We start from the raw sequence: 16,871 nt of genomic DNA on the forward strand, positions 1-16,871 counted from the left end.
TAATACCTAAAAAAGAATTAAAGAAAAGAAAAAGACCATTACTGCATCAAAAGTAATCAACAAACTACAGATGTGCCACTTCAAAACTTCACACGTTACTGTTCTTTCCCTGAAAGTGCCCTGAAAATGCATTTTTTTTCCTATTTTTTTCCTTTTCTGCCCTTAAAATGCACTGTTTTGCCCCTGAAAAGAAGTTGTCACTGCACACCCCCGTTTTTCCCTTCAACAGACATCCATATACATGAGAACAAAAGAATGTGTGTGTCAGACTCATTATGAGGCGAAAGGTGATTTGACCAGTTGCTCAAATTAATTAGCATCATAAAAGCAGTGATCATTAAAATAATTCAGCATTTTAAATGCCCTTCTTTGTCCCTCTTATTGCCCTGGGAATCCCCTGAAAATGTACTGTCTTGGCGATGGCAGGACATGTGAAGTTTTGAAGTGGCACATCTGTATACTATAAAACATTGGCCAAATTGTCAAATAATATAAGAAAGAGGCAAATATTGTGAAAATAGCAGATCTACAAGCTCGCAACGCCTCGCGTTGCGAGGCGAGGCGTTGCGAGCTTGTAGATCGGCTATTTTCACAATATTTATCTGTGGAGCGGAGTCAAACAAAATGGGCGGTCCCCAGTTCAAATATGATTATTTTGGGGGTCACAGCCTGACCCTCCATCTCTGTGTGGTTTGGTTCAGTCTCTGCCCTTGCAAAAAACAGGCTGCAAAGAATTGTGCGTACAGCAGAGAAGCTGACTGGGCAGAGGCAGCTCTCTGTTAGTGAACTGTACAATGCCAGGGTCAGAAAGCGAGCAGGGAGGATCTTCTCGGACCCCTCTCACCCTGGAAACAGTTTAATAAAAAAACTCCCCTCTGGAAGGCGTTTCCGTTCTATTAAGGCCACGACTACTCGTCACCAGAACAGTTTTTTCCCTAGGGCTATTTCTCTTCTTAATAAGAAGTCATGAGCTCTATATTGTGCTGTTTTTAAGTTGTTTTTTTTATGCTGTTTTAAGCCTTTTTTTGGCATTTTAGAAATGTTCACTGTAGTTTTTAGAATTGTATCATATCCTGAGTATGTTGTCTTGTTGTGATGTCTGTTTTTCTATCCGTTGAGCTGTGCTACACCACAACAAATTCCTGTGTGTCCTTGTGATACATTTGGCAATAAAGTGATTCTGATTCTGATTCTGATTCTGATTGAACCACTGGTGTAGGCACTGGGCAGACGATTTGGATTTGACCTTTTTGAAAGGAACGCTGTAAGCATTATTGTGGCATAAACAGCTTCATGTTGAATGAATTGTTGTGGCCACATGATGCACTCTGCTGGCTGCCTATGCTGTATGTGTGGCTGATGGCTGGCAATGTGCTTATTCAGCACCATGGACAGAGGCACGTAGAGGCAGCCACAGCCACACACGCACACACACACACACACACACACACACACACACACACACACACACACACACACACGTTCGTAGTCGTCCTTTAAGGACGCTAGTAGATCGGCAATTTTTTGTTGTGTGACATTGCTGTACAACTAAGTATAAGATAGGAGAAAGTTTGAAATGTCTAATCCTAAAAGTAATCTCTATCGGAAACTTTTCCAAATTGTAAGCCTAACCCCCAAAAAAATATTTAAAAATGTAATTAAAAAAATTAACCACAACAAAAAAAAAATCTTTCCACCTGCAAAATGGTCCTCAAAATGTCTAGCTATTTCTCAAATACTACTATACGTGACATGTGGGGACATTTGGCACACACACGCACACGCACACACATACACACACACACACACACACACACACACACACGCACACGCACACACACACAATTGCACGTAGCTCCCCCTCACACACCTACCTCCATATTTAAATATACGCTCTGGCACATGACATTTGCTTATCACAACTGCACACACAAACACGTACCCGCTGTGTAGATGTATATTATGTAACGTGCTTATCTATGACCTCTTGAAGACCTATACTCCCAAATTGTCGGCGGCGAGTGCCTGCGGCAGTGCACCAAGAGAACCCATTTCAATTCCTGCGTTTATTCAGATGCTTTAACCTACCGGGAACGCATCTGTGTAATCACTTAAACCATGATTTTATACTTTGGCTATTCAAAAATAGCAGATCTAGTGCCGTGCTATGAGCTTATAGATCTGCTATTTTTGAAAAATTGTGAAAATTTGTGCAAATCTTGGAATATATATATATACAGTATATATTTTTAAAGCAACATTTTTAAACTCAAATCTTTGCTTCTGGGGATCACTGACAAAATATTTTGAGATAGGGGTCCGTGGCCCGTTTACATATGATTTTGGAGTTCCTTGACATGAACATTTTTGAGAACCACTGATATACAGTATAGCAACATACTGCACGTTTTTTTCAGTGTCCTTAGGGACGATGGGGTATAGTTCCAGTGTCCTTAGGGACGATGGGGTATAGTTCCAGTGTCCTTAGGGACGATGGGGTATAGTTCCAGTGTCCTTAGGGACGATGGGGTATAGTTCCAGTGTCAAATCAAAGTCAGGTTAAATTTTATAGCTCTCTATCACAAAGTGAATACAAAGGAGTGCAATGTATACAGTATATACCCACCCACGTGCACATATAAATACAGTATATGAGCTAGCGCGCTCTCACACACTCACACACCGTAGGCAGATGAAGATAAAACTAACAATAACTGGATGACTGTACCAAGCTACAATGTATTCTCAAATGTGGATAGGGAGATGACTCCAGAGACGAGGGGCTCTGCCACGCTGCCACCCACAGTGCTGTTTTATTTATTCTTGGAATAGTAAGGAGACTGGCATTGCTTGATAGTAGTGGTCTAGCTGCAATATCAGGAGGAAAAGGGTGAAATGTAGAATGGTGCAAGGTTGCATATATATACAGTCAGTGGTGGAAATGAACTAAGTACATTTACTTGAGTACAATTTTGAGGTGTTTGTACTTTACTTGAGTGTTTCCACTTTCCAATACTTTTACACATCTTGGATCCAAATATTGTACTTTTACTCCACTATATTAATTTGGAAACTTTAGTTACTAGTTACTTTGCAGATATAAATGATTACATTACAAAACATGCATCAACCACTTTAGTCCTGTTTTATACCGAGGCTATTTGAAAATAGCCGATCTACGAGCTTGTAGATCTGCTATTTTCAAACATTTTAGTACTTTTACTTTTGGTACTTTAAGTAGATTTTGATACCAATACTTTTGTACTTACTCAAGTAATTTTTGAACACCAGCCTTTTACTTGTAACAGAGTACTTCTACATTGCAGTATTGATACTTTTACTTGAGTAAAACATTTGACTACTTTTCCCACCACTGTATACAGTATATATTATAGGTTAAAACTGAAAGTAGAATCCTGAAATCATATCCGGTGTGTACAACGAGCCAGTGTGGAGAAATGACGTGAGCACATGGGTTGATATGTTCACATGTTCTTAGCCTGATTAATATCCTGCCAGCAGTATTTTGTACAAGTTGTAATTGTGTTAGTGGTCGATTTAGGTAATCCAGAGAGAGTGTGTGCACGTCCATGCGTGCGTACGCGCGTGTGCGTGTGTGTGTGAGCCCCCCCCCCCCCGCAGGTTCAGCAGGCGGGGGGTGTTATTCGAGCCCAGGCTGATCATGGTTATTGGTTGACATTTGAGACCAGCGTGAGTCTTAGATAAACACGGAAGGCTCCCCGCCAACCGCTGTGACCTTTGCATGAGCTCAGGGTTGGGGGGGTGGGGGGGGGGGGGGTGGGGGTAGAGGGGGAACGTGGGCCCAACGCTGTGTTATCCAGGAGCTGGCTTTTTTTATTTGGTTTTTATTAACCTTTCAACCTGCCGTCTCTATGTTGGGCATGTCCTTATATGGGGAAAATGTTAGACATGTTGGTAAGACTGTATATTAAGGTCAGGTCTATAATGCATTATAAGCACATTTATGATGCTTTATAATGCGCTTTCTAAGGCATTATAACACTTGTTATGAATGTTTATAAACATGCACGACAACTTATAACAAGGTGTATGAAGTATTATAACTGCTGGTCACGGAGGCGCAGTCGGTACAGCGCTGTCGCCTCACAGCTAGAAGGTTCTGGGTTCAATTCCCGCCGGGGACGCTGTGGGCGCTGGGGGCGTGTCCTCTCCTCAGCGTCATCAGTGCCCATACCCTAGGTGGGGTTGGTGAAAGGGCCTTTCTGTGTGGAGTTTGCATGTTCTGGGAGAACATTCCAACCAAAGGAACTGGTTGGAATAACGTGTTCCTTCCACGCGCTACGTCCTACCGGGGAAACCCCCCCCCCCTGTCAGGTGATAAGAAGCGGCCTGTCAAGTCATACACGACAGATGTTGTTGTATGTTGTTGCATGTTCATACACGACAGATAACTGACGTCAGATCCACATTGGAGCCATGCTGCTGTTCCTATGTTCTCTGTTGTCGGGGGGTATTTGTCAAGTACATTTCCATGTACTTCCTCTGCGCTTACCCATCCTAAGCACTGCATTAGGAGCAGTGGAATGCCATTAATAGGAGCAGCTGATCCCCAGACATGTTGAGATTATCTTTAACCCATTAAAACCGGGAACGCATCTGTGTAACCACTTCATCCATATTTTATACTTTTGCCATTCAAAAATAGCAGATGTACAAGCGTGGCACCAAGTGCCGCGCTATGAACTTGTAGGTCTGCCATTTTTTTCAATCGTGAAAATCAGTGCAAATCTTTGAATATATATATTTTTAACTAAAATCTTATGCCAAATACATATAATTTTGGGGGCCCTTGACATGAAAAAGTTTGAGAACCACTGATTATAGCAACATAAGATCTTCCTAAAAACTGTTAGGATTTAGAAGACATTTGTAGAATATATATTCAAAGATTTGCACAATTTTTCAAAAATAGCAGATCTACAAGCTCATAGCGCAGCACTGAGCTTGTAGATCTGCTAAGAACACCAAAACATAGTCTCTGTATAGAAACTAGCAGTGGTAGGGAAGGGATAATATAAGAGTTTATCTTTTATAGCTATAAATACACTGAAGATGATTGTATCATGTTGCATTTCTATTATTAGGATAATGGAGAATATCCTCACATGAGTGTGAATATCCTCACGTGGGATAAAAAGAGCATATGTTGAAGATTATCTGGATAGTATCGGCCAAGAGAATTGTGACATAACATTTTCCTATTGTCCCATGCCTATGTACTAATACTTATATATAATAGTAAACAGTGGTGTAAAGTAACTAAGTACATTTACTCAAGTGCTTACTTAAGTACGCTTTTGAGTAATTTTTACTTTGCTGCAGTATTTCCAGGCAAATATTGTACTTTTAAAGTTGAAAATCTTAGTTACTAGTTACTTTGCAGATGTAAATTATTATATTATAAAACATACATTAACCACTTCAGCCCTATTTTATACATAGAATATTTGAAAATAGCCGATCTACAAGCTCACAACGCGTCGCATCGCGACGCGTTGTGAGCTTGTAGATCTGCTATTTTCATAGTACTTTTACTTTTGGCACTTTAAGTATATTTTGATGGCAATACTTTTGTACTTTTACTCAAGTAACATTTTGAACACAGGCCTTTTACTTGTAACAGAGTATTTTTACATCTATTGATACTTTTACTCAAGTAAAAAAATGTAGTACTTTTTCCACCACTGATATTAAATATATATATATTGTTTGTATGTACTGTATGTGTGTATAGTATACTGTACACCAGAAGAAAATGTTAATAAACAGATGGGACGGGAGGATATAGACGTGAGAGCAAGGTTTGTAAGAAATGAACCACCATCTAGGCCTACTTATGAAACAATTTAGCGGCGCTGAATCTTATCGCTTTCTAACTTAAGAGAAGACATAACATCCCTAAGCCACATAAAATCACACAGAGCCCAGGGAGGTTTCCATAGAAATACATTACAGCGTTGTGCCAACACAGAGGTATAAAGTCTAATTCTGTGCGACTGTGTCTAATTAATGTGTTTGTACTGTATCAACCTGTAATGGAGTCTAACAGGCAATGAGCGCCAACAAGACTTCTGAACAAAACAAAACAAAACAAAACCGCGGGCGGGCGGGCGGGTGGGTGGGGGTAGTTGAACCTGACAATGTGCTGATACTCTTTGCACCTTAATCAATTTAGACCGGGAACGCATCTGTGTCATTGTAAGATTTCTTTGGCTATCAAAAAATCGTGGAAAATGTGTGCAAATCTTTGATTTTAAAGTGAACATTTTTAACTCCGATCTGTGCTTCTGTGGGGGTTCATGGAACAACATAGTTTAAGATGGGGGTCCGCGGCCAAATACATATCATTTTGGGGGTCCTTGACATGGAAAAGTTTGAGCACCACTGATATAGCAACATACTGTTAGGATTTAGAAAACATTTTTTTGATTATGTATTTGGCCCGTGGACCCCCATCTCAAAATGTTTTGTTCCAGTACATTCTCAAGCAGGTTCCATTTGTACACTCTCAGAGTTACAGACTCATAAGGGTCCAGTTGATTCCTAACTACCTATCATTTAGCTGGGGACACCCTGGAACTCCCTCAAGGACCCCTGGGGGTCCCCGGACCCCACTTTGGGAACCAATGCTGTAATACTGTAGCTACGTAGCTATATTTTGTTTTTAATTCTTCCTCCTTGCTCCCCGTCCCCGTCCCTATACTCTTCTTTTCTTTTCTTTCTCTTTTTGGAAATAACAGAGTCGATGGAGCTTGCACAAAAACACATTTCACCCACTGTTTTACAACAGTGTAAACCTGTGAGGTGGCAATAAAAGCTGATTCTGGTTCTTTGTTTTTTGTCTCTTGCAGGTGCGTCTAGAGTGGCCTACGGACCTGGCTGTCAACCCCCTAGATAACTCACTCTACATCCTGGACAACAACATAGTACTGCAGGTACACACACACACACACACACACATGGGCGCACGCACATATGTATACACACACACTGTGTATATACTGTATATCGTCCCTGTCGGGTGGAAACCTTGGATGTCCATGTTACTTTTCAGGAAATGGGGGAAAAAAAGAAGCTGTGTTCCAATGGATCCAATGTAGTTATTATTTATTCACAAGCTCTTGTTGTTAAACTTTTCATTGGTTAAATATTTATAAAACCCATAGACTACTTCCACTTCCACTTTTATTTATTTATTTGACAGACACAAGACATATGAAGAGATCTGTGACATGTAGAAAATGGTCCTGCTGGCCAGGAATGGAACTGCGGGGTCTCACTCGCTGAGTATTTGAACCCATGTGGTATGCGCCCTCTGCTATCGGGTCGCCCGACCGACCGTGGGATATTTTGATGGTACAATCACAGTCTGTAGAAATATCAAATCAATATTTAAATATAAATATATTGCATTTTTCAGAAATGGTGTTGTTTTGGTTATAATAATATTAATAATAATAATATCTCGAATTTATGTAACGCTTTTCTGAGTACCCATAGACACTTTACATGGGGGGCATGAGAAAACAACAAATAAAAACAACTTTATTAGGGGGAAAAAAACACTAAGACTAAGGAATAAAAACAGTGGAAAGAAGAAAATGAGGTTTGCGTCACCAGACCTTATTATTATTATTACACTAATATGTATTCTTGTTATGGCTAATGAATTTATTTTGAACACATATGCACGTAAATATGGTGGGGAAATGGTGCATTTTAGAATGTAATAAGTAATAACTCAAAGTAATAACTCAAAGCTGAAGTCGATTTAATCGACTTCAGCGTAACATGAAAAAAATATGTTCATCTAAAAGACAAAAAATATTTTTGAATAGCAGAAGTAGTTTTAATGCAACAGACATTTCACTTTTACTCAAGAGTCTTGTTTTATTTTACTTTGACTCTATTATTTGGCAACATTCTGTTGATTACTTTAATTGTTTACCAATTTGTTATCTTGTACCGTTATTGTTGATGTCGCCTGCTGCTCTTTGCCTACGCACCTGCTTTTATACATTTCAATCTAGGTGTGTGAAAGCTTTTTTATACCAATTTCTTATTACATTTACAATACGTTTGTTTCATTCTCTCATGACTGTTTTATATGTTTTTTTTATTTCTATTGGTGAATCATTTATTTAATTAATATTTAGGACATTTCAGTTATGTTAAGCAGTAAGTAGACTTTTCACTGGGCATTTTCTTACTCAAGTAATTGGCTCTGAAAGAGTCTAGCGTAGCCGATGAAATCGCCATGTCCAATGTGTGCAATACAAGCTCCATTCACTTACAAGTTAAATATTTATATATAATATTAATATATTAGTAAAAATACCTGAGGAAGGTCAGGTGTAACCGAAACATTTCTTGAATAAATCATTTACCCTGTAAGCTGGCAGTGTGTGGGTAATCATTTTTAATTGCTGAAGTTAAATATTTAAAAAAGTCTAGGAATATTAGGATATTTGAACAAAAATGACTGTGATTCTACCACAAGAAATGTAGTGTTGATCTGTCCAGCGGTTTGCGAGATTAGCCCCGGACAGACGACGACAGACACGCAGCCCCTCTTATAGACGGCTACCTGTTTCAGAGCCATGCGCCGTTACAAAATAAGATAAACAGCCTAATCCATGTCAAAGGGTATAGCAGATTTAACGATTTTAGAATGTATCCAATATACCTAATGAACCGGAATGTTCTCAACAACGATGCAGTTAATTTAGTGTAACGTTACCGTTTGTCTGCTTAACGATAATTTATGATCTATTCAGAGGGCAAATTGAATTATACAGAATGCGCGCGCACACGCGCACACGCACACACACACACACACACACACACACACACACACACACACACACACACACACACACACACACACACACACACACACACACACACACACACACACACTAGGGTGTTCAGCCTGTCACTCTGAAGCGTCATGCCTAATTTATGCTCAGATCTATAAGCTGACAATGAGTCACGATGCAACATGATGCATATAGCATTATCTGGCGCGCTGGAAGTGATTTTCAGCAGGGGGGTGGGCTGTGGCTGGGGCCGCATCATACATTTGGTTTGGATATACAAGCTCATAGCACAAAAGTATTGCCATCAGAATATACTTAAAGTGCCAAAAGTAAAAGTACTAAAATTGAAAATAGCCGATCTACAAGCTCACAACGCGTCACGATGCGACGCGCTGTGAGCTTATAGATCGGCTATTTTCAAATAGCCCTAGGTATAAAATAGGGCTAAAGTGGTCATAATATAATAATTTATATCTGAAAAGTAACTAGTAACTAAAGTTTTCAAATTATTGTAGTGGAGTAAAAGTGCAATATTTGCCTCTGAGATGTAGTGGAGTAGAAGTAAAAGTACAGACAATTGGAAATACTCCGGTAAAGTACCTCAAAATTGTACTTAAGTACAGTACTTGAGTAAATGTACTTAGTTACTTTACACCACTGTCTGGTATATATATGTATATATGGTATCTGACAGCGACGATATTAAATGAAAAACAAAAAAATGCTAACATTGTAAATGATCGTCCATTTGCTGTGCCGAGTCACAAATGTTTAGGGTTGGAACCTCTCACAACGAGAGGGCGTCCCGCTCTGTGTTTACAGATACGTTACACTCCATATCTCCTTGTCGCTCTCATGTGGAAATCACTAAAGCAGTTTCTGTCCTCTAATCTGCCACATAGCTCACCCAAATATATAGCCTGGCATACTGCATGGAGAGCTAGTACGGTTGAAACACTATACAGTAGCGCTGCTGTCAGGCAGAAAAACCTTGTATCTCCATGTCTCTGCTTTTTTATGTTTTGTTGTAAATGAATGGCCTACTTCATCAAAATAGCAGATCTGTAAGCTCACAACGCCTTCGGCTATTAGCCGACAGATCGGCTATTTTCGCTATTTTATTCATTTATTTTATTTAAAAAAGGAAGGGTTTAGGACATACTGTATGAGGTTTTCACCCGACAGTGATGATAGTAAAATCGGGCTCATTTCTACTGTTGAAAAGGTACAGTATAGATCTTTACCACCCAGCCCTAAATCTATGAATCATTCATACTCTCTACCACTTTGGAAACTTATTAACTACAACAGAAGTGAAATGTGTTAAAGGCCTTATTTAAGTATCTCCTGTAAAACAGGAAGCTGGGGGGAACTTGTCACACATATTGATTTGTTTTTACAGTTGCCAGCGGTGAACTTGCGTACTGTATATCGCCCCATGCCAGATTGACAGACAGTATTAGGGTTTAGAGGGAATGGGGAAATTGGAATTGTGGAAGTTAGCGCGACCAAAAAAACGCAGCTGAAAGTAATAACAGTCAATTGTAAGTGTGTTTAATTGAGGTGTTGCTGTGTGCCAGCATGAAGTTAACTATACAGGAGCATGCTGCCCACAGAGAAATGCCTAAATGAAACCGACCGCACTGCTAACGATTTCACCTTCAGCTGCGTTTACCACATACTGTAGGAATGTGCGTGGGACATACAAAATTCAGGGAAAGCTTCTCTCTGGATGCAAAATCAGTGCCCACACACCCCCATGTGCAGGATGAGTCATCAAAATGTTCTAGCATTTTCCAGGGGGTGTTTGACTCAATCCATGTCTATATACTACTTGTCACATCCCCTCCACCACAGTAGTGTACAATATTATAAATGACCACTGTGTCATGTTCTAATGCAGTGGTGTTCCCAAACAGTGAGGCAGGTGAGCTACTCTAAATCAATCTGGGAACCCATTCGGTAAAACAAAAAGGAGGTGGTGCCTCTCCTCCTTTTTTGTGTAGAAATAGGAACTCGGTTTGGCTCCTCCCCTTTCTAAGTCCACTTCCTCCCGGGTGCTTCTGTGTTCATTCCTTCTAACAACAACATTACATGTTTAGGGCAGTGGTGCTGACAGATTATGCTGTTAGCAGAATCTGTCTGGAGAGATGAACTCTAAATAAAAAAGGGGGGCGATTTTAAAACCACTGCTTTAATCACCTAAACCCTAGCTACTTCACAAAAATAGCCGATTGATCCACAAGCTCACAACGTGTGACAACGCGACACGTTGTGAGCTTGTAGATCTGCTATTTTTGGCGAACCCCCCCCCCCCCCCACAGAATAGGCATGCTGGGGTCAATAATCACCAACAGCTGATGAATGTCGTTTTACCCGCCAGGTATCCGACAGCCTCCACGTGCGCATCATAGCGGGCCGTCCCATCCACTGCCAGGTCCCGGGCATCGACCACCACCTGGTGAGCCGGGCGGCGGTGCGCGCCACCCTGGAGGCGGCCAAGGCCATCGCCCTGTCCCACCTGGGGACGCTGTTCATCGCCGAGACGGACGAGAGACGCATCAACCGCATCCAGCAGGTCACTGTTCCTCAAGCTACACACGCACACACGCACGCGCGCGCACACACACACACACACACACACACACACACACACACACACACACACACACACACACACACACACACACACACACACACACACATACAATGTGACGACACCCGTTTTTTTGTCCTACCCTGGATTCGAACCGACACCACAAACAGCTACCGCTCAGACCAGATGGAATCCCCACTCGGCCAGATATTGCACTTGTGAGTTTCAGGCAGTACTACTTGTCGACCAGTAGGTGTCCTACCTGACACCAGGGTCTACATGTCACAAAGGAAGAGTAGAGAGACCACCTCCAACCACTGCATAATGTACTAGTTATAGTGCTTTAACATGCTCTACCATACAGAGTGGTTACAATAACATTGTATTCATTAAAGGACCACTTCAGCCATTTTCAACCTATCTTCATAATATGAAGATAGTGAGGTCATTAGTGAGGACAATGACATTGTAATTGGTCCTCACTATTGCTCATAATAAGATGGCACCATTTCCGTCTACTCACTCTGTGTTTCAGAGGAGGGCTGTAGACAGTTCAGATACTTGCCTACCAGTGACATCATCGGTAGGCTGGTTTGGTCATTTCAAACAAGATTTCACACGTTTTTCAGCACTGTTTTTCACTTGCCATAGTGCTGACAGAATGAACTTGAAGCTGGGCTGAATGAATGCGGACACAATGCGGAACGTCTGACCAACATCAGACCAATCACAGTAGCCAAACTAGTCTGGGTAGTTCCAACATCTCAAAGGCATGGACCCAGCTGAACCTCTGAAACCTCTGAAACGTAGGGTTTGCAGCTTTAACAACTAGATGTTTATTTTGAATATGTTAATAAAAAATGTGCATGCTCATTGAAATCACAAAGAAAAACAATTTCATGTCAAATTAAATATAACAAAAAAAGAAACAAGAAAAAGGTAATGTAAACATATTCATTAAGGAGTGAGATGAAGTAGAACTTATAAACTCTCAACCCTTTTATCCGCAATTAAATAATTACTCGCTGACTTCCGTGCTTCAAACTATACTTCTCTATAAACATATATTCTTCATATTTATATATATATATATATATATATATATATATATATATATATATATATATACTGTATACAGGTTGAACGGAGCACAATGCCTGGAGAAAGAAAGTCGTTTTTTAGCTGTGATAGAAAGTGTCCGTCAGCATGATGGACACTGTAGTTACATAGGACCTGTTGACCTGACCTCGTTCACAACTGTTTTATTTCGTCTTTCGTAACCATTTCATAGACAGGTTTTGTAACTGTGTGTGTGTGTGTGTGTGTGTGTGTGTGTGTGTGTGTGTGTGTGTGTGTGTGTGTGTGTGTGTGTGTGTGTGTGTTGAACACACTGCTGCAGGTGTCCACCAACGGTGAGATATCTGTAATATCTGGAGCCCCCACTGACTGTGATTGTAAGATAGACCCCAACTGTGACTGCTTCTCCGGTGAGTTGTCACTCGCGCGCACACACACACACACACACACACACACACACACACACACACACACACACACACACACACACACACACACACACACACACACACACACACACACACTTCATTCAATTACTTGTCCATGTCATAAATAGAAAATGAACTTTCCTTAAAAAAAGAGTGTGCGGGTGTGTGTGTGTGTGTGTGTTTGTATAGAACGTGTGTTTGTGATTTCTTTATGCTTTGTGTATAGCCTACGTGTCTGTGTGTATGGCTGTGAATGTGTGTCAGTTTGTGTGTGCGTGCACACACGTGTAAATGTGTATGTGTGTTAGCACCTGTACAGTATGGTCGTGTGTGTGGTTGTTTGTGTCAGTGTGTACTGTATGTGTGTGACTGTATATGTCATTGTGTGTGTGTGTGTGTGTGTGTGTGTGTGTGTGTGTGTGTGTGTGTGTGTGTGTGTGCGTGCGCCCACTTGTGATGTGACAATAAACTTGAAGCTGCGGGGGGGTGTATGTGTATGTGTGCGTGTGCGCCCGCCCACAGGTGCACAGACTATTTTGAGCAAGAACAGAATGTCAGCTGGCGAATGAGAAAGCTTCCCTCTAACCCAGGGGTCTTCAACAGGTGGTCCGGGACCCCTAGGGGGTCCTCAGAGTTACTACAGAGGGGCCAGCAAATCTATCTATGTGTGATTTTACATTAACCACATTGAACCCTAGCATCCCTGTTCTGGGGGAAACATTCTCTCTGCTATTTTCGGTGTAGAGGGAAAAAAGAGCAGACCAAGTACAGAGCCAACCACAGTCAAGTTTACTTAAAGGGATAGTTCACCCCCCCAAAACATTTTTTTTTCTATGGATTCTCACCCCATAGAGACGTGAATTCATGGATATTTTTTTGTTTTTGTCTCATTCCTAAGCCAATAATTTGATGACCAGCGGACCGCGGTTCCGGTAGGAACCGCTGCAGGTCATCAAGTTAGGCCCAGGTTTAAGTGGTTAAATGTCTGAAACAAACAAACAATAAAACCATTAATATACATTGATAATAGTGCTGCCAAACAAGTCTGTGAAATAGTATCTATGAAATCTATGAAAAAGTGTCATCTGCAACGCCGGTTTTATACAATATGGTGGGAGTCCCTGCTTCAACCCTCTCTCAGCTATGGCGTCCGTGGACTGGAAAACGTTGAAGACAGCCCCGCTCTAAACCTGAGAATGGTCTTTTAACCGCTCGTCCAATCACAGAGAGACGACCTGGAGAGGGAATGGAACGGATGAAGCAAAAGAAAAGAGACATTCCGAGCAGATGTTCTTTTGACAGTTTCGACTACAGCACAGCTCTTATTGTAAATCTCCTTAGATGGGATTCTATCACTTAATTCCAGTCATAAAAATCTGTCCCCCTTTTTCTATTGGAGACGGAGGGAAGTGTCTGCCACACGCCACGGGCCAGTGGGCTGTAACCGTTCCTATTTGTCGGGGCGCACATTGCATATTTCCCATCGTGTCATGCTGTTAACAGATGATTACTCTCTTCATGCGGCTCTCCGCTTCGCCATAAACATGCATGCCACTCACACTGCGGCTGCACACGTGAACACATCAGAACACATTGGACACGCCCGCTATGCACGCACACAAATGGACTCACACACCCACTATGCGCACACACAAATGGACACACACACCCAATACGCGCACACAAATGGACACACACCCACTATGCGCGCACACAAATGGACACACACCCAAATGGACACACACACAATATGCACGCACACAAATGGACACACACATGTATTACATTAAAGTATTTGAATGAAGTGTGTGTGTGTGCAGACACGTATATTGTGCATATACTGTATACATACACACACATGAACAATGAACGGACAAATTAAACACTATACACACACTCATATGTACACAATAAAAGCATGCATACACGTGCGCAGTCTGTGCACACACACACACACACACACACACACACACACACACACACACACACACACACACACCGACACCCACGCACGCGCACGTACACACAAATACACAAACACGGCACCGTACGCACACACACACACACCCACACACATAAATGTGCATGGTGTCAGAAGATAAACAGCCCCCCCCCTGCAGTGAGTATTCAGCCATCAGAGGGGTCGCGACCCTCTGCTGACAGGATCTGAAGGGCCTCGCCCACCTTATTAGCCTTATGGACCACCGCAGTCATCTGAATACAGTCACACACACACGCACACACACACAGACACACACACGCACACACACACACACACACACACACACACACGCACACACACACACACACACACACACACACACACACACACACACACACACACACACACACACACACACACACACACACACACACACACACACACACACACACACACACACCATCTGATAAGGCTAAGGTCTCTCCTTTAAGGCGATCACATTCCCTCTACAGGGGAGCGCTGCTGTCCCAAACGGCCACAGTTCTGAGCAACGCTGATAAAAAGGCTCCAGCAACGACATTGGCAATTTTATGATGTATTTATTTTTCTGTCATTGCATTTGTGTGCTGTGTGTCCTTACGTGTGGTGTAGGCTTTTTGTGTGAAAGGCGCTGACAGAATCTGGCCAGGAATTAACTTGTCTACTGGTGAAACAGCCAATCAGGACTGGATTGACACGTAAAGTCAAGTCGATGATACGCGTCGTAGTTTAGCCCATTCAACCCCGGAACGCATTTCTCTCGTTTTAGATTTCTTTGGCTATTCAAAAATAGCACCGCGCGCCATGAGCTTGTAGATCTGATTTTTTTTTTTTATATATATATTTTTAAAGCGAACATTTGTAAAATGTTTTGTTCCAGGGACCTCCAGAAGCAAAGGTTTGAGTTACAAATGTTCGGTTTAAAAATATATGCATTCAAAGATTTGCACAAATGTTCAAGATTTTTCAAAAATAGCAGATCGACAAGCTCATAGCGCGGCACTCGGTGCCGCGCTATGAGCTTGTAGATCTGCTATTTTTGAATAGCCAAAATATTAAATAATGTGTATAGCTCAAATCTAAAACGACACAGATGCGTTTCCGGATTGAATGGGTTAGAATAGACTTTGGAATAGACTTAATTTGTCATTTGATCGAATGCATAGGAAATCTTGGAGCTCAGCTCCCAGGGTCAGCATTTTAAAAAGACAGAAAATGCAGACAGACAGAAAGACAATACATCCTACACTTTAACCACTTATAAAACCCTAGACTTCGTTAGCCAAACTAATAGCCAATCTGCAAGCTCACAACGCGTCGCGTTTGCAATTTTCACCTTAATGTTTGCCTATTTTCCCGACTGTTTGCCTATTTCTGCTAAACGTTCGCCTATGATGATGATAACATGCCCCCAGAATAGGGACGCTATAGGCTTCATGTGGTTACATAAAATGTCCATTCTCCCCAAAAACCCCAAAACATTCCTCTAATGCCGCAGTCTCTCTGTGAGCGCTTCTCACTGCATTGGAAGTGGCCGCTGGGAAGGTGGGCTTGATGTTGAAGGCCAAATATAATACCGAATGTATGATTCCCTATATGAGTGACTCGGGAACACCAGCCGATGCTGTCAAAGGATGAATCCATCATCAAAAGAAGTAGAGGATTTTTAACCCATTCAATCCGGAACACATATGTCACTTTTGGCTTTCTTTGGCTATTCAATAGCCGGTATACAAGCTCATAGAGCTCATATGAGCTTGTATATCTGCTATTTTTGGTCGTTTGCAAATATCGGAATATATTTTTTTTTAAAGCAAACATTTGTAACTCAATAATCTTTGCTTCTGGGGGTGTGCCTGGAACAAAATGTTTTTTGTTCCAGTATTCGCTTTAAAAGATATATATTCAAAGATTTGCACACATTTCCA

The 16,871-nt window shown here is 41.5% G+C and overlaps 1 protein-coding gene across 1 annotated transcript in view; it reads left to right on the forward strand.

The window, feature by feature from the left end:
• tenm1 (teneurin transmembrane protein 1) overlaps positions 1-16,871 on the forward strand; it is a gene marked incomplete at its 5' end in the record, with an annotated part of 403,177 nt that overhangs the window by 328,822 nt on the left and 57,484 nt on the right. Inside the window, 3 exon segments of the mRNA XM_084041664.1 lie at positions 6,894-6,977; positions 11,245-11,439; positions 12,857-12,944. Of these exon segments, the coding sequence (XP_083897790.1) occupies positions 6,894-6,977; positions 11,245-11,439; positions 12,857-12,944 (367 nt within the window).

The sequence above is a fragment of the Gymnoscopelus microlampas genome (genome assembly GCF_963454915.1).
Source record: "Gymnoscopelus microlampas genome assembly, chromosome: 18".
Taxonomy (NCBI): Eukaryota; Metazoa; Chordata; class Actinopteri; order Myctophiformes; family Myctophidae; genus Gymnoscopelus; species Gymnoscopelus microlampas.